The 18,692-nt window shown below is 43.1% G+C and overlaps 1 protein-coding gene across 4 annotated transcripts in view; it reads left to right on the top strand.

Moving 5' to 3' along the window:
- The window catches only part of ERCC6 (ERCC excision repair 6, chromatin remodeling factor), a 71,379-nt gene extending 54,378 nt beyond the window's left edge, over window positions 1-17,001 (top strand). For all 4 annotated transcript variants that reach the window (XM_032432322.1, XM_032432323.1, XM_032432321.1 and 1 more), the window contains 11 exons: window positions 896-1,012; window positions 4,971-5,066; window positions 6,966-7,181; window positions 7,625-7,735; window positions 8,204-8,323; window positions 8,724-8,818; window positions 10,156-10,301; window positions 10,386-11,087; window positions 12,612-12,816; window positions 13,409-13,487; window positions 14,610-17,001. In XM_032432322.1, coding sequence (XP_032288213.1) covers window positions 896-1,012; window positions 4,971-5,066; window positions 6,966-7,181; window positions 7,625-7,735; window positions 8,204-8,323; window positions 8,724-8,818; window positions 10,156-10,301; window positions 10,386-11,087; window positions 12,612-12,816; window positions 13,409-13,487; window positions 14,610-15,029 — 2,307 coding nt within the window. In that variant the 3' untranslated portion in view covers window positions 15,030-17,001. The remainder of the gene's footprint in view (window positions 1-895; window positions 1,013-4,970; window positions 5,067-6,965; window positions 7,182-7,624; window positions 7,736-8,203; window positions 8,324-8,723; window positions 8,819-10,155; window positions 10,302-10,385; window positions 11,088-12,611; window positions 12,817-13,408; window positions 13,488-14,609) is intronic.
- The last annotated feature ends 1,691 nt before the right edge of the window (window positions 17,002-18,692 follow it).

Raw genomic sequence — 18,692 nt, 5'->3', positions numbered from 1 at the left:
CAGGTGCCCCTGTGTTAATTTTTTAACATGAATTTTTCTGTATGTGTTATGGTCATGCTTTTTTTATTGTCATTTATTTTGCAGCTAATTTTGTTAAACTTAGACTTTGGTTGGAATTTTTCTTGTTCCATTAAATAGTAATTTACTAGGTTGTTAAGCCTATTTAGATTTTTTTTTTAAGTATCAATAATTTATTGAATTCTTTGTTTGCCTTTAAGTGAATTGCAGAGGGTGTTTTTCCTGAGCTGTGGGTCTTTGTTTTTCTACATACAGTTAATACGCATCTCATGTGGCTATGCTCCATTACAGAACCATATGCTCCATCTCAGGCTAGAGTGACCTTTCATTTCTGGGATCATAGGGCTTTTCTTGAACTTACTCTCCTAAGTCCCCAGTGGGCAGTAATCTCTGCTTATTATCTGGTTGCTCCCATGGCTACAGCTTTCCCCCAGAGTTAGCTTTTGATCTTCAGTCTCACAGAGCAGCAGTTCCTTTGTAGCTTTTGGAGAATGCAAGATTATAAACAGAGATTCATTTGAAAGCCGTTTTTTCCCTAGAGGGTAGTCAAAGACTGAAGAAATCTCTACTTTAGGGTTTAAGAATATAATAATAATTAAAGCAAAGTATGGAGGAGGAATAGGGCACAAAATTACCAGTTCTTTTGTTGTACACTTTGGTTAATAAGTTTTTTAACTGATGATATCTTCTGAAAGGTACCACCTTCTGGAGTATATGGAACTTATCCTCATTTTTCCAAACCATTTTCCAACCATTTCCAGCCAATTTTGTATAACCATAGGTCATTAGAAAAATTTTTTTAACATTGGAATCAATTGAGAAGAACAAATGCATTTGCTAAACGTAAGTAATTATTTGCCCTTTTCTCTTATTAAAGGTTAAAACAGCTTATAAATGTGCATGTGTCTTACGAGATACCATAAATCCATACCTGCTGCGGAGAATGAAGTCAGATGTCAAAATGAGCCTTTCTTTGCCAGATAAAAATGAACAGGTCTGTAAATCCAGGAGTTACCAACCCATTCCTAATGCGTAGATATACTTGTCTGTTTATTCTGCTTTTCATATGCAGAATTGGTGAGGCTAACAGGTGTGGTTGCGGGTGTATACAGCTGGTCTCTGTATACACCTGCATGTGACAGGTGAGCTGCTGTGGCATCTGCCCTCAGCAGGACTCCTCCTCAGTCCACAGGCTTTGATCTCTCTCGTATTAACACACAGATTCCTGCGCACTTTTTGAACTTGTCCATTTTCCTCAAGCCCCCAACTCATTCATGCCACAAATCAGAGGTGCCAGGCATGTTCGTGGGAGATAGCAGTGAACAGAGCAGCTGCTTGCTCTCCTGTTGCTCACCTTCGTTCTTGAGGAGGGGAGACAGTCGTAGGCACGTACGTCACCCAGCAGGCAGCAGTCATGTGGAGGAAACCCTGAGCAGGGTCAGTGGGATGGGGCATGTAGGGCGAGGATTTGGGGAAGTGGGCTTCTTACAAGGGATGGTGAGAGGTCTCCTTTCTGATAAACAGACATTTGAGCAGAGGCCTAAAGAAGGTAAAGGAAGCGAAGCATGGGGTTTTGGGAAGAAGAGCGTTCCAGGTCAATGGAAATGGAAGGGTGTTGGTACCTCCAAGGACCAGCAAGGAGGGCAGTGTGGCCTGAGGGCAGGAAGAAGGATGAGAGCACTTGGAGGGAGAAGTCACTTAGCCGGCCAGGTCACCAGGGCCTGCTGGTCATGGTGAAGACTTCAGATTTTACTGTGAGTGAGGAGGCAGTTCACAGGGAGAGACTGAGCCAAGCAGTGATGTCATCTGACTTAGGTTGTAAAAGGGGCATCCATTTAAGGCCCATCCTGGTGTTCCATTATCTCAACAGGTAACTGCACCCTCTTTTCAACATCTAACAGTAAATACGTTGTAGATTCTCAGTGTCAAAACTATAAAGGATCTTGGAGATCTGTCACCAAGGCTGCTTTCATCCCCGCCTCTTCCCTCCCCACAAACTCATTTCCAAAGTCAGCCCTTGATCTTAGCATTCTCCTTACAGGTCTCCCTTTCCCGCCAGTGTCTCAGGCCACAGTGCTCTGTGCTATGTCTAATTCCATATCCATCAGTTGCTGTGCTGTTTCATTTGTTCTTTTTCATGCTCTCGCTTCTTTGCTCCACATCCTCGTACATTAGGGCAGCCAGTGTTGACTGCTCTCCCAGCCATTGGCACTCTCCACTCCACTCAGTATCACACAGCGTCACTGGCTTAGTTTTTCCAAGGGTTGTCTTCCTGCTGACATACCTTCATGTCCCTCTTCCGAACATCAAGAATCCTGATTTAGCTTATTTGCACCACTTTATTTTCACTATGGAGTCCCAGAATGTCTCTTCTTTGTAATCCATGTAGCAGCCAAGGCACATGGCTTGGAGACAGTTCCTGTTTTCCTGACATGTGCCACTTGTCTTTCCATTTGCATGTGATGTTCCCTCTCTCTGGAGGTTTTACCCCTCCACGGTACCCACCCACCACACCCCCAGGTTTCCCACAACAGAAGTTGTAAGATCCCACTAGGCTCTTTTTTTTTTTTTTTTAAAGATTTTATTTATTTGAGAGAGAGAGACTGAGAGAGAGCATGAGAGAGGGGGGAGGGTCGGGAGGGTCAGAGGGAGAAGCAGACTCCCTGCCGAGCAGAGAGCCCGATGCGGGACTCGATCCAGGGACTCCAGGATCATGACCTGAGCCGAAGGCAGTCGCTTAACCAACTGAGCCACCCAGGCGCCCCCCACTAGGCTCTTGACTAGAACTCCTTGAGATCAGGACTTTGTCTTACTACCCACCTTAAAGTGCCATGTAACACCTAAAACTGATTTGCAGAAACTAAGCATCTGGTGAATAATTAGTTCAGTTAACCTTGTGGTTAACAGAGGAAAGGCTTTTCTCTGTTGCCATTGTATTTAAAAGACTGAAATACAAATTTATGAAATCAGGAATTAGAAATACTCAGGTTCATATTTTCAAAAGATCACTCAGGCAGCATATGAAAGCATTGGAAGGGAAGGAAAATGGAGGCAAAGGGATGAGTTAGGTGGTCCTTCCAGAGTCCACAGAGGGCATGGGCCTGAGCCCCGGAGCGTATGGGGCTGGCAGGTGCTTCCCAGGTTTCCTGTTTAGATGCTGGGACAGATCTGCTGCCAGACACTTCAAAAGGACAGAGTGTGGAGGAGATATTTGTGAGTTGATTTGGGTCGTTTGAAGTGCTCACGGCACATCTGCCTGTCCCAAAGGCAGTTATAAATGGGCCTCAGGTTCTGAGGGGAGAGTTCTAGGCAGGGATGTAGTTGTGACCTCTGAGCAGGGAAGGCGTGAATATATGAGCAGGGATGAGGTTGCCCGAGGCGCATACACGGAACGAGGAGAGCGAAGCTGCAGCATTGTGGAGACGGTACCAGGAGGGGCTAGCTGGGAGGACAGGAGGACAGGCAGAAAGGCAGGAGGTGGGTTCGGGGAAGTGGCATCCTGAGGCCTAGAGACTCAGTGTGGCGGGCTGCTAGGAAGTCATTAGTGAGCTTGTCCACAGCACTTTCTCAGTGGCCATGCCCTCCAGGCTTGTGCTGGGACCAGAAGAGGCTGGAAGGTGAGGATGTGGGGATGGTGATTATACATAAATCCTTTTAGGGAATTTTCCCCATCACTTTTTGGAGAGTCTAAGATGGCGGAGCACTGTCCAGAGGAAGAGGAGAGGGTTTTTAGATCTGGTATGAAGGTCAAAGGGTTGCCCTCTTCCCAAACAGGGAGCTGGCTGTTCCCCTGAAAATAAAGGAAAACAAAGTGAGGTGGATAAAGTAGATAAATTTTAGGGGGTGAAAATTAGGGAATCATGACTGATAGCTTTGGTTTCTGTTTTTGATGTTTTTTCCATTTGTTGTGTGTGGTTTTTTTTTTTTTTTTTAAGATTTTTATTTATTTGAGACCGTGCACGAGCCAGGAGGGTAGGGGCAGAGGGAGAGGGAGAAGGAGACTCCTCATGGGGAGGGAGCAGGGAGCCTGATGAGGGGCTCAATTCCAGGACCGTGGGATTATGACCTGAGCCGAAGGCAGACATTTAAGGTTTTGAGCCACCCAGGTGTCCGTTTGATTTTTTTAAAGTAGAGATTGAATCAAAGGTGGGTAGGTCAGTAGGTGGCTTGGGGAGAATGAGGAGTGTTGTCACAGCCATTCTGGGTTTACAGAAGGGGCTGAGCAGGGAGTGCCTGCAGAATTCTCCCGGAGACCAGGAGCAAGACACTGCCCAGATGGGTGAGGTTCTCCAGCAGCGCTCAGCACTTAGCATAAAAGGAGTAGAAAAGGCAGGTGTTTGAGTCAGTCTTCATTTGGAAGTTTACAAGGCAGATGTAGTGGGTGGCAAAGGGATAGCTGAAGGAAAATGTCTTGGGTTTATGACTAGCCAAGGAATAGAGTGGACATGAAGAAAGAGAGGATTGAGAGGCAGAAAGTCAAGGAACATTCTGGCATGGAGTAACAGGCACAGTCGGGCTGGGAGGTTGGACAGGTCTGGTAAACTCATGGACCTGTGCTTTGGCCTCCAGGATAGGGTCTCTGGTCAGGTGTGCTGAAGTGAAGTGTGGGCGAGGGGCATGGGCGGTGAGACAGTCTGAGCACTTGGAGGCTAGGATGGAGGAGGGCTTGTGCATCTGGTCCTGAACTTTGTTGTGGGAAGGAAGCCAGTATTGGGGGACTGTTGGGATAGTAGGTGGGGACCAGGAGGTGGATGGATGGCAGAAGTGGAGGGGCTGATGAGAAGGGGTAACTGTGTCTTTGTTTAGCTCTGAGATGGGGCACCCTTTTGGCTTTTTAAAATAAGAGGTACATTGTTAAATTGTATACATTATACTTTTTTGATTAGAAAACTTTGTTGATGTTTTAATTATTTTAATTCTCTGTTGTTTTTTTTTTTTTCCTACCTCCATAGGTCTTATTTTGCCGTCTTACAGAGGAACAACATAAAGTCTACCAAAATTTTATCGATTCCAAAGAAGTTTACAGAATTCTCAATGGAGATATGCAGGTCAGAAATGAACTGTAGAGCAGGGAAGCGGGGGAGGAAAGGAAGCTAGTACTAGTCATGTTTCACAGTTACCTCTTGGAAACACTTGGGTGTGAACCATCTCTTAATTCAAAGCCAGAAGTAAGAGAACGTGCAGTTACATTTGAGCACACTTCCTTTTGTCTGCGTTGCAGCATGGTTACACTTGAACCCCACGTCACGTGGTCTAGCAGAAGAGCAGTGCTAGACACAGGGTCTGTAATGGTGAGTCCTGCACGGATGTCTGGTCCTATGCAGCACGCAGGGAAGTGGCCCCGACTGCTGGGGCAGCAGGGACATGAAGGAGGAATTATTATTATAAATGGTGTAAGTAATAACATAAAATAACATTTTATTATTAACAATAATAATAACAGCATTCTTGGCAATACTCAGCAATAGATGTTGGTAAAGGTCTGTTCGATAAGCATATGTAGTAGGTTTATATCAGCATATACTTTGAAGCTCCATATGAACTATTCAGTTTCTTTGTGCTTCAGGGTCTTAAAGTGTAAATTGTGTTCTATTTATTACACACATAGAACTTCCTTAGTCTTGGGTCTGTCCTCATGGGAGGTACAGCTGAGTAGCAAGCATCTTACTCTCTGAAACACACTTCCCTATAAACAGAGGTTGATAAAGAGATGAGTGCGGGTGGCATGGGTGCCTGTGTCCCATCATGTCTGCACGCTTTTTCTTCCAGAGGAAGTCATTTCAGTTCTTTTAGCCATGGCTCACCATTTCTTTTAGTTCTAACATCAATCATTGGCCTCTATTAGAGGTTCTTAAATCATTCACATTTATTCATCTCTCCTAAATCTGCCCTTCACGTGCCTCCAAGTTGTGAAGCCTTAGGTGGTCTAGATTAGCACTGGCCTGTAGATACAGAATGTAAGCTGCATGTGTGATTTTAAATTGTCCTAATAGTCATATTAAAAAAGGTAAAGAGAATTTTGGTAATGAATTTTATTTAACCTGCTCTATCTAAAATGTCATTTTAATACATGAGATATTGTACCTTTTTTTTTTTAAACTATGTCTCCAAAATTGGATATTTTACATTTTCAGCACATTTCAGTTTAGACTAGCCTTCTGTGGCTTGTGGCCACTGTATTGGAAGCACAGATCTAGAGGCAGACAGAGGAGTTACAGATGACTCTGGGGGAGTTCTGAAATACTCCTGATTTGTTCACATTTTTTATTATTTGTTTAACTGTTGTTTGCTAGTTAGAACTACCATACTCTTTGATTATTGGCTTAACTTACAGTTTATCTTTTCTCCTTGAGCGTTTGTACTCATGAGCTTGATTTGAGTCATACTTGGAAAGCTGTGAAGGATGCCCTCCTGCTGGGGCCTGGAGGGCAGGCACTCCCGATCTCCTGTGCCCTTCTGCGTGAACCACCCCCATATCTTTCCCATTTGTGTATTTCCCATGCAGATATGTTTTTGTTTCTAGAGAACTTAACTTATCAAGAAAAGATGAATGAAGGTTGATTTCTTCTAGCTCCTAATATGCTGAGAATAGGGAGGAAGCTAAGAAGCTGGTGAAGAATTACTTTTTTTTTTTTTTTAAAGATTTTTAAAAATACTCATTTATTTGAGAGAGAGAGAGGGAATGGGCAGGGAGAGGAGCAAAGGGAGAGGGATAAGCAGACTCCGTGCTGAGTGCAGAGCCCGTTGCAGGGTTCGTTCCCATGACCCCGAGATCATGACCTGAGCCTAAATCAGGAGTGGATGCTCAACTGACTGAGCCACCCAGGCACCCCAGGAATTACTTTTTAATCTGTGTTACATATCGAATAGCATTCTTCCCTTCCTTCCCAAGTGAATGTTATTTTACATGGCATAATCCAAATGCACGTAATTCTTTTATACCATAGATTTTCTCTGGACTTGTAGCCCTAAGAAAAATCTGCAACCACCCTGATCTCTTTTCTGGAGGCCCAAAGAATCCTAAAGGTATTCCAGATGATGAACTAGAAGAAGATCAGTTTGGATACTGGAAACGCTCTGGGAAAATGATAGTAGTTGAGTCCTTGTTGAAAATATGGCACAGGCAGGGTCAACGAGTATTGCTGTTTTCTCAGTCAAGACAAGTGAGTATACAGACCTCATACAAGAAACAATTTGGTCTTAAGACTTACAACACGTTATTAAGAAAATGGGATATAATCTAAAATAATGATTCTAAAAGCGAATTCACCTGCTGATACTGAGGTGGCAGCCTACAGATCTCTTTGGGAGCTTGGATCTTTCTCTAGAGTTGGTGCCTAGAAGTTGGCTTTTGTGAAAGGTTTACCATGTGATTCTAGGGTGTGAGCAGGTTTGGGTCTGAACTTAGATAGATGCCCTGTAAGAATTAGCAGTAGGGAAATATCAAAAATACTCCTGTAGTAGTTATATTTATCTGCCTCAAAGCAAGAAGCCCTTTTAATTTAAGCCTGTTGGGGAAGGTGTGACTGTTTAGACAAATGTGGACCTCACTGGAGGTGTGTGTTTGATTTTTAAACTCTTATCCCCTTCCCCCTCTCCCAAACAGATGTTGGACATATTTGAAGTATTCCTTAGAGCTCAAAAGTATTCTTACCTCAAGATGGATGGTACCACTGCAATAGCTTCAAGACAACCACTGATTACAAGATATAATGAGGTAACAAGTGAATTTAACAGTAAAGCCAAGTAGTGCTACTCTGTGCAGAGGAAGGAAGAAGAACAGCCTCACCCACCTGAGCCCTGCTTACATTGGGGATGGGCAGAGGGTAGAGGGAGACTTTCCTCTTTTAACTCTGGGCATTCCTGGATGGGTGTGTGTGTGTGTGTGTGTGTGTGTGTGTGTAAACAAAGAATGTATATTCCTTCTTGTGTGTGTGTGTGTGTGTGTGTGTGTAAACAAAGAATGTATATTCCTTCTTGAAAAGCCAACTCTGAGATATTGCCAATATAATTGGTATTAAAAACAGGAGCTGTGAGATGGCATCTTGACTGACCAGCGATCTCTAGGACGTAACCCATCCTTTGTATTAGAAGAGGTTTCCATGTGTAGAATATGTAAAGACAGAGGGGAAGAGCTGTCACCAGTCTTCAATGTGCATACTGAATGTTGTGCGTCTTACTCTAGGACACATCCATATTTGTGTTTCTTCTGACCACTCGGGTGGGCGGCATAGGAGTCAACCTGACGGGGGCAAACAGAGTCATCATCTATGATCCTGACTGGAACCCAAGCACAGACACACAGGTAAAGGAGCGTGCGAGTGGCAGACAGTTGAGTGGCCAGCCCTTGTGAGGGGCCTTTGGTGCCCCTGTCAGCTTCCGCATGGGCTCCCATCTTGGTTGTTGCCTCGTCCTCAGCATGGAGGAAGAATCTTCAGCAGTTTTATCTGTAGCATGCATCGCTACATCTAGGGTACAAAGAGAGTGCAAAGTTACAAACACACGTTGTTTTTCATGTAGAGGTGGCTCAATCTATCTTTGGGACCTGCCTGTTTATCTTCCTTAATGGGCCTGAGGTGTATTTAGTGTCATTAGGCAGAATTTTGGCTTTGGCAGGGGGAGGAAGCAGCCGGCTGTCTCTGTTTCTTTTCGAAAGCGCTTGTCATCGGGAAGGGCGCTTGTTGAAATGCATCTCTCTGCCGTAGGCCCGGGAGCGCGCGTGGAGGATAGGCCAGAGGAAGCAAGTGACGGTGTACAGGCTGCTGACTGCGGGGACCATTGAAGAAAAGATTTACCACCGGTCAGTACAGATGGCGGCCTGCCCCGTGACTGGAGACTGCTCTCCTGGCTGCCGCGTGTGCACGATGTAGCTGTAGAAGGACGCCGCCCGGGTTGAGCTGGGAAGGTTTTAAATGTATTGCTTTAAAAATGTGTTTTTATCTTAGAGCAATAGTTAGTGTAACTTAAAGGATATGTGAGGGGGTTTTGTTGTTTCCTTTTTGTATTTTTTCGTTCTCATTAAGCTTAGATGACTTATTGTGAGTTTTTAAAAAATGTCTTTGAACCTGATCATTTTTCTACCTTATTAAACATCAGAGACTGCTTATGTATAAACTTCATCTTACTTTTTATTTAAGAGAAATGTATATATCTTCTATAGTGTACCATCTTTTTTTCAGAAAAATTTTAAGAAGTGACAAAGTTGAAATACATGTGGGAATTTTCCCACACCATGCAGCTGTGATCAGTGTGGGTAGCCTGGTGGTCTTGGACTCAGATGCCCCCAAGGGAGAGGTTGACTAGGACACCTGTTCTTTTTCCATCTCTGTACAACGAGTAGGGGTATAGACAAGGGTCCCTTTAACAGTGGGGTGGAGATACGGCCACCTTCTCCCCCTCCTCTGCCGAAGACTTTATTCTTGAACTGCACCCTCTCTCTTAAAGGGAGGCTCCCTGCTTTCCACCATGCACTGGGCCACTCCCTGATAGGTGTGTGTTCTTCAAGGCCTTATTCTGAGAGGGCAAGAGACGAGCTGTGTCCTGTGAGGGAGAGCTTCTTCCTCTTAGACATGTTTTAGCCTTGGGGTGGGGAGGTGTGGGGGGAGGGGGAGCAGGACTGCTTTGTGGGGGCGTGTGGGCAGGAGTGACGATGGTGTGGAGCTTCAGCTAGAGTGTGAATCAGCAGGCAGAAGGTGGGTGAGATGGCTCCAAGGGAAAGCTTTGCAAAGGCCAGGTAAGAGCGTTTCCAGAATCCCATCACAGAAGGGTTCTGAGGAGGGCCGGGCAGGGGACCCTTGGTCCAGGAGTCCCGGAATCCAGCTCTTCCAGCTCAGAGAGGCTGTGAGTCACATGATTGTATGTAGAAAGGTGATTCCTGACATGTGATGGATCTTGGAGATTGAAAAAGCTCACTGGGTATAAATAAGATACTCTTTGTGATTTAAATTCTGTCAAGCTTGGGAGACCACCCGATATTTTATGTACTTTCTGAATTGTAATTTTCCAAGGCGAAAAGCTCGGGGATGATTTAGACATTTGTTCAGCTACAGTTATCGTATCTCTCATATTGTTTTAGAACTAGGATTTCGAGGTGCAGCTAAACATTGTTTTATACCAGTTTAATTTTTATCTTTTTAGACAAATTTTCAAACAGTTTCTGACAAACAGAGTGCTGAAAGATCCGAAGCAAAGGCGATTTTTCAAGTCCAATGATCTTTATGAGCTGTTCACTCTGACGAGTCCTGACGCATCCCAGAGTACTGAAACAAGTGCTATTTTTGCAGGTATTACATAAAATAAGCTCACTGAAAATAATAAAGTACAGAAGAATTATGTCATGTAACTTGAGCATGTTTTTCCCCTTTCAGGAACTGGCTCAGAAGTTCAGGCTCCCAAGCTCCATTTAAAAAGAAAACTTCCGCCGGCCTTTGGAGCAGACCCTAATGTTCAAATATGCAAAAAATTTCCTGATTCTAATGTATCCACAAACGAGGCCACATCATCTGAAGAGAAATCTACAGCTACAGGAGCTGAAGTGAATGCAGTAACTTCTGATCCATGCGATCCTTTGAAAGATGCCCCCCAAACCCCTAGGACTCCACCTGGCAGTGATGGGCCTAGAGAAGACATGAACACAGTGTCTAGACGAGAGGAATCATCCGTGATTAGTGGACATGGGGATTGTTCAGATTCTCTGAGAATCAGCAAAATGGACGGGCTGTCAAGTGAGGAAAACATCAATGAAAACCAGGGTCTTCCCGACAGAAGAGAAAGCTGCCAGGCTCAGACAGAGCCTCTTTGGGAGAATAAGCCATCGGAAAGTAATTTTTCTAAGCACAAGTCAAAAACGAAACATAGTGCACTGGAAGAAGAGCCCCTGGAGCAGCATCGGAGGCCAACGCAGAAGCCGAAGAGCCCTAAGCATCCCAGAGATGCCAAGTTTGAAGGAACTCGAATTCCACACCTTGTGAAGAAAAGGCGGTACCGGAAGCGGGACAGTGAAAACGAGAGTGAGACCAGTGAACAGAGCAATGATGATTATGTCTTGGAAAAGCTTTTCAAGAAGTCAGGTAATCTTTTTGCTGAATTTGCCGCAGGTGTGCTAGGAACAGAAGAGGAGTAGGCTGTTGCTAGCAGGGGCAGCCTTGACTCACAGGGCAGAGTGGGCTCTCAGCTGGAAGTATCTTTTCTTCTAAAGTTCAGATTTGAAATGTATCGACATTTTGAAAATCGTATTCACCTCTCTTTTTTGAAGACCTAGAGGAATTTGAAACTCTGGAGAACAACAGTGCTTGACTTACAACCACACACAGGAGGGGTGCAGTGCTTTAAGTAGGTTTGTAGTACTGAACGGTGATAGGAAGTTTTTGTACGTGGTGTATTTACCTGATTTTCCAACCACAGGAGATTAAAGTAACAGCCATGGGGGAGAGGCAGGGGCAGGCCAGGGCAGGCACTCTGGAAGTAGGAAAGCTTGCTCGCTCACATCAAGGGAGAAAACTCAGGAAGGCAGACTCAACAGTTGCTCAGAACCGGAGATGATAGGCAGTCCTGCACAGCTTTGTCATCCCTGGGGGTGTCGTCTTGTTCAGGCCTTGGCACTCACTGGGTTCACAGTGTGATGGCCCCGAGTTACCAGACATCACTGTTCGTGGTTCTTGGTGCGGGAAGGCCAGGTTTCTGTACGGCATTTCAGAAAGAGACCATCTGGGCCTGATACTTTTTTGTAAGGTAGTTTATTGGTAACTTATTTTTTCTGTTTTCCTAGGAAATGATCTCTTTTGTCTAGTTTTCAAGTTTATTTGCACAGAGGCATTGAAAATATTCTTGTAACAGGTTTTTAAAAATTTGTTTCTGTTTCAAGATAATTTCTCCCTGGTCATTTCTAATTTTGTATATTTCCTCCACCCCTTTTTTGGTCAGGTTAAGCTAGGGGTCTCTTTTGTGATTTTTCTTAAAAACATAAACCAGCATTTTAATTTATTAATTAGATCTATGGTTGTTCTCTACCTCATTAGTTTTTGCTTTTATCTTTATTACTTTCTTCTTTGTGCTTTTGTTGTTGTGTTTCGGTGAGTTTTTTTGGCTTAATTTTTGTAAGACTCTTTGACTTGGAAATTTAATTCATTTGTTTTTATTCTTTCATTTTTATTGATATATAAATATTTAAGGCTGTGAATTTTCCACTGATACCTGCATTAAATTCTGATAAGTAGCATTTTCATGATCATTAGTTTTTAAAAATTCTGTAATTCTGGTTTATATTTTCATATTTTTCCCTTCAATAAAGAATTGATTAATAAGAGGTTTTAAAATTTTCCAGATAGCAGGGATGTTGAAGTTGTGGTGACAAAGGCATTATGCTTCAATTATTATAAAACAGGGGTAGTGAGTAGTCCCTACCTTGTAGGGTAATGATGAGGGTGAGTGGCAACGGCATTTGTGAAGTTCCTGGGTCATGAGAGTCACCTTGGCAAATAGCTGAAAGTGTTCATCATTTTTTCTCTACCCACAACATACTAGACTATACAGAAGAAAAATGTAATTGTGTGCAAACTGAAACAATATGTCACGGTTTCCTGTGTTCTTGCTAGTCGGTGTGCACAGTGTCATGAAACACGATGCCATCATGGATGGAGCCAATCCGGATTATGTGCTGGTGGAGGCCGAGGCCAACCGGGTGGCCCAGGATGCCCTGAAAGCGCTGAGGCTCTCCCGCCAGCAGTGTCTGGGAGCGGCGTCGGGTGTTCCCACCTGGACGGGCCACCGGGGGGTTTCTGGCGCACCAGCAGGAACAAAGTAAGAGATCACTGCTCTGCCCTGCTTGGGAGGAGGCCATACAGTCTAGGCTAGGAGTAGAGCCAGGGCAGGCGTGGTGGGGAATCTCTCAGGGAGGGATTGGGTCGGCTAGATTGCAGGACTTGGGGAAAGACATACAATCTTACATTCTTCCTTTACATTGTCCCCTGCTTTCCGAAGCTGGGTTTTCAGGGGAAGGAGACCTGATCTGTTTTGTTTAAGAGTTGATGTTAAAAATAAAAGATACAGAATAGCGATTACACTTTAATGAGATGATTAGCTGGTATTCCGCAATCAGTAATGACTGTGCTATTTGGTGTACTGGTTTAGAATAATCTTCCTACCTAGAATTTGAGGATAGTTTCCATCGTATGTTGAACAAGATATTGAGTGGTTCTTACTTGAGATGCATCAGTTACTTCTTAGGAGAGTAAAGTAGAAAAATTGAAGGGGATGAGCGTCATGGCTATGAAAGAATAACCTTGCAGAAGAAAACTTTTCCAGGAAAAGATAAAGTTGTTGAAAGGACATTTTCATCTCTTAAGTCACAAAAGCAAACATTCTATCTACTGTGATTCTTTTCCTTACTTAGGAGTAGATTTGGTCAGAAAAGGAATTCCAGCTTCTCTGTGCAGCATCCTTCTTCAACATCTTCAAAGGAGAAATGCCAGGTACTATGATAGCCTAGCTGCTTTTCATGTCTGAGACTTGCGTGATTGAATTGCCATGAAAATTTAACCTGATTCGGATGTGAGGTAAAACACTGGCATAATGACACCTGGTATTTGTTTTGTAGGCTCTGATTAATGAAGCATTTTCATTTGAAGCTAAAAGGACCAGCCAACTTTGTAAAAGACAGAGTCTTAAACTCAAATCTGTAGCAGAATCTCTGTTTTGCCCCGAGAAAATTAACACAGGGGATAGGTGATGTGAGTTGCTGCCCATGCAGCCTGCTCCATCCAGAGGTGAAGTACCAGCTCCAGAGGGCACTACCCTCTAAAATGAAGGTTGAGAAAACCCCCTCGAATGTTGTATGTAATTTACTAGCTGCTAGAACCTTGTGCCCGTCTCTCCCTGTCCTGTGATCCCCTGGGCGCCTGAGTGCTTCACTGAGTAAAGATTAGACCAAACTCTGTTATGCAGTGCTCTCTCTTGGGTCTTTTCTGGTCAAGGGTTATGTTGCTGACAGAAGTTGAAGACTCCCAAGTTCAGACTCCTATTTTAGATTAATATGAACACATTTGGAATAGAGAACCTTTTTTGACTTCCCATGTTATGTTCTTTTAGCAGTAGGGATGTGAAAAAAAGATTTGTGTTGTTCTAGGGCAACTCATATGAGGCGTAAAGTGGGAAGAGTCAAAAGATTTAAAAGTGAAGAGAAGGAAGCACAGTTCTGCAGTTGTTCCTTGTCCTGCAGTGCCTAGATCAGGGTGGATTTGGGAGGAGGAATGGGAGAAGCCCGCAGAAGCCGCACCTCCTGGAACCTGCTCTCCCGCCAAAGGGAGGCTTGTTGCCCGCGTGTCCCCCCCCTCCCCACATACACACATAGAATGGTGATGAAGTGAAGAGTGCAGTTTGGGGGATTTGGGTGTTTTCAGAAATGTTCTTTAATGGTGGGTGGATTTCAGTGCTTCACTTGCCCCCTCCCTTTTTGTTCGGCGATCTCATTCTTTCCTGTCAGCCTCATTGCCTTGGGCTCGAGTGTTCGTTTATGGCTCCTCAGGGCTTTTGGGGAAGTAATGGGAGTGTGAACTAGAAGCTGACGTGTTACTGCAGTGGTCTTCTTTCTCCAGGATGGTGTCACAAGAAAGGATGGAAAGGATAATGCTTCTGAGCACTTCAGTGGAAAAGTGGAAGATGCAGAGTCTTCACCCGGGTCCCTCTCTTCGTCTTTACTGTTGGCTAAAATGAGAGCTAGGAACCACCTGATTCTGCCAGAGCGGCTGGAAAGTGAAAATGCGCACCAAGAGGCATCTGCTCCACCATCCTCCACCACCGAACATGATGACCTACTGGTGGAAATGAGAAACTTCATTGCTTTTCAGGCCCGTGTTGATGGACAGGCCAGCACTCGCGAGATACTGCAGGAGTTCGAATCCAAGTTATCAGCCTCACAGTCTTGTGTCTTTCGAGAACTGTTGCGAAATCTTTGCACTTTTCATAGAACTTCTAGTGGTGAAGGAATATGGAAACTTAAGCCAGAATACTGCTGATCAACATTACTTTTTAAACTTTCAATTTCCTAATGGAAATTTCTATTAATTATAGGATTAATAATCATGTTCGTCAACAGAAGTTGGCTGCATTTGATGTTTACTTTGAATGATATCTACCTCATAATTTAAAACTTTAAGGAAGAAGAAATTCATCTCTAAAACTTAAAAGTTTTAAAAATACTTGGGTTGATTTCTTTATTTTGACACTATGAATTATGTTGCAAAATCAGGGACCTAACAGTTAATCCTTGGGTCACATTTGTTCCTTTACCCAAAAGATGCCGTCAGGGAGCACATTACTGCTCATTTAGATGTTTGTAGACTAGAAATCTCAAGAATTATTTTTACTGGTGCTAAAAACATGTCTTATATTCAGTCAGACCTGTTCAATAAATTAGTTCGCCAATATCTGATAACAGATACTTATTTTTGGTGCATAGCTTTTAAACGTTTAAATTTATCACTTGCCACCCATAAAAAAATGAGACTTACTGTCTTTTGAATATATTAATTGCCTTTAAATAGTCTTCCTTTTAAGGTACTGTAAATCGGCAGGTATTTTTCATTAGTAAAGCATGAAACAGCTTGGTAATTAATGATGAGACCTGTACTTGCAGAAGGTTGTAGTGTACTCAGCTTATATTGGCTTACCTTTAAGCAAAGGGCATCTTTTCCCCCCCATGGGGACTGTTGGTTTTAGGAAAATGAAATATATTATCTTAACACAAATCTTAAGCAGAACCAAAAGTGAGTACAAATAAAACAACCAACACACACATGCACAGAAATGTCACTCCAGACCACAGCTGATACGCCATGATTACAGTGTAGTGACCACCATTGTGTCCCGCTCTCTCTGCTCTTGTGCGCTGGGAGGTGACTTTGAGCATTTCTAATTTTATTTATTGTTTGCTTTTCTAAGGATGCTGATTACTTTGTATTGGGCACCATTGTTCTCCTTATGTATTATCTTCTGTCCAGTTGTTTTCACCTCTTTTTGTCCTTTGCATTCCCTGTGACTCTCCTGTTCTAGACATTTGGTTTTCAGCTGTTTTCTGGCTGTTGCTTATGTGTTTTCAGCTGTTTTCTGGCTGTTGCTTATGTGTTTGATCCTCAGTTTGTTTTCCTAGCTTTGATTTTCTTGTTTCCTTCTCTTTGTTGTTTTATCATCTCAGCACTGAAGTCTGGTTTTCTTAAATTCATTACATTGCTTAAATTTCTTCTAGAGCTGTACAATGCAGTTTGTTTCTTGGGTTTGTTCTCTATCGCATGCTGTTTTCCTCTCTGCTTTTTCTGTGTCATGCTTGCCTTCCTCCCATGCCATTTCTTTACATCTTGCTTATGTTGCAAGTGAGCAGCTCTGTCCATATCTGTATGCTCTTCCCTGTGACCTAGAGAGAAGGGATTTGGGTTTGGGGGTTGGGAAGAGCCTCTGCCGGGCACCATGCAGCTCTGGTTGGAGGATTTGCGTTTTACCCCTCTGTTCGGAGATTTTGTTAAATAGCTCGGGCCAAAGAATCCCTCCCTGTAGGCAGGAGATGTCATAGAGTCATGATTCCCACCAGGATTTTCTGCTGCCTTTTTTTTTTGAATTCTGGCTTATTCATTTTATTCTGTTTTTAGAGTGGTTTATATATTAGAGGAAAAAGATTCTATTATTTTCTTCAGTCTGCTATCATTATCTAGAAGTCATAGAAGGGATTTTTAAACAGCTCAATAAATCCTAAACTTGAGAATTTGGCTCAGAAGGGAGTCAAAACTCATGACAGTTTTTTTTCTGGGAAGTTCTTTTTTTATTTTTATTTCTGTAATCATTAGCCTGTAAGAAAATTGCTTCCCCCTTATTCTTAGATTGAATGCAGTTCATTATCTTTCTTTCTGCAATCTGAACTCTACTGAGAGAAGTTTTTTTTTTTTAAAGATTTTATTTATTAGAGAGAGCATGAGCAGGGGAGAGGAAGAGGCAGACTCCCCACTAAGCAGGGAGCCCCATGCGGGGCTCGATTCCAGGATCCAGAGATCGTGACCTGAGCCAAAGGTAGACTTAACCGACTGAGCCACCCAGGCGCCTCAAGAGTGAGAGAAGTTGTAGCCTTCTCATCAGATAGAAAATGCCATTAAAATTATGATGCAGTAAAAGGGTGGTCCTCACTCTCGTTCTTGTCTCAGCTCTGCCACTGGCAAGCTAGGACCTTAGGCAGATCCCTGTCCTGCCCGTTTCTCAGTGTGGACATCTATGAGCATTGTCATCATGCCTCCCAGGTAGAGAGGCTTCGAGGCAGATACTCTAATATTTTTAACAATAGAGAGTAACTTACTCGTTTAGATAGAATCTACTTTTTGGAACTTTAAAAGCTTTGTACAATGTAGACAGATTTAATGTATTTACCGTTAAGTGTTATATTGGTATCAAGCTACAAAAGGATTTTAAAATTTTGTGAAATTTTAAAACTTCCTAGTTCATACGTGAATATACTATCACTGTTTAAAAAATTTCAGGCAATTACTGTCTCCTCACTGTTCTCGTTCCTATTCCAGCGATAAGGACTGTAATTAGTGTGTATTTATTCTTCCCGGCTGTTTTTCCGTGTATTTGCAAATACATGGTGGCAGAGATTGCTGCCGTCATAACATTTCCCCCTTCTTCCTTTACTGACGAGTTTCTGGAGTTTTACCTGGACGCCTGGCAGGTGAAGACCCGGCTTCCCTGCCTCCCTGATAGTTAATTGTGGCCCCGTGACTGGGCAGTGGGATGTGAGTGGAACTTCCAGATTGGGCTCTTAAATAATCTCAGCCTCTTGCTGGCTGAGATTCTGGGGGGACCTTAAGCAGTGATATGGGAGCTACAGAGGTTGTGTGTTGAGGCTGGAGAAGCTGGCCTGCCAGCCTTGAACTGCTTTCCTTCTACCTGTTACTTAAAAGCAAAATAAATTCCTGACTTGCTTAAAACCACTGTCTTTTGGAGTCTCTCTATTACAGAAGTAGCTTTGTTTTATAGGTGTGATTTAACGTGGATGGGATTATATTATCCTTACTGTTTTGCAGCTAGCTTTTCATTTAATGTTATATGCAAGACATCTTTTCATCCCTGAAATTATGGCTCTACATTCATGGAACTGCTGGATTAAAAATGACATAGATTTTTAAAAATTTAAAAAATTTTTTAATTTAAATTCAATTTAATTAGCATACACTATATTATTAGTTTCAGAGGTAGAATTCAGTGATTCATCAGTTGCATACAATGCCCAGCTTTGCCTGTTACTTCAAGTGCCCTCCTTAATGCCCGTCACCCAGTTACCTCATCCCCCCACGCCCCTCCACTCCAGCAACCCTGTTTGTTTCCTAGAGTTGAGTCTCTTATGATTTACCTACCTCTCTGTTTTCGTCTTCTTTTTCTTTCCCTTCCCCTATGTTCATCTGTTTTGTTTCTTAAATTCTACATAATTGAAAAAAATGACAGATTTTTAGTTTTAATGGATGTAGTGAAACCGCTTCCTTCCATTTACACTCTATAAGAGTACCCATTCTCCACAACCTTACCAGCAATCAGTCTCGGGAGGTTTTTGTTTTTGTTTTGTTTTTAACCAATGTTAACGGTTGAAAAGACCTTGTTTGAACTTCAGTTATCCTGATTACTTATACAACCAAACACTTCCA

This window comes from Phoca vitulina, unplaced genomic scaffold, assembly GCF_004348235.1.
Source record: "Phoca vitulina isolate PV1807 unplaced genomic scaffold, GSC_HSeal_1.0 scaffold48, whole genome shotgun sequence".
In the NCBI taxonomy this organism is placed as follows: domain Eukaryota; kingdom Metazoa; phylum Chordata; class Mammalia; order Carnivora; family Phocidae; genus Phoca; species Phoca vitulina.
Note: the sequence above shows the minus strand (reverse complement) of the source record. Positions and strands in the feature narration are given on the sequence as shown.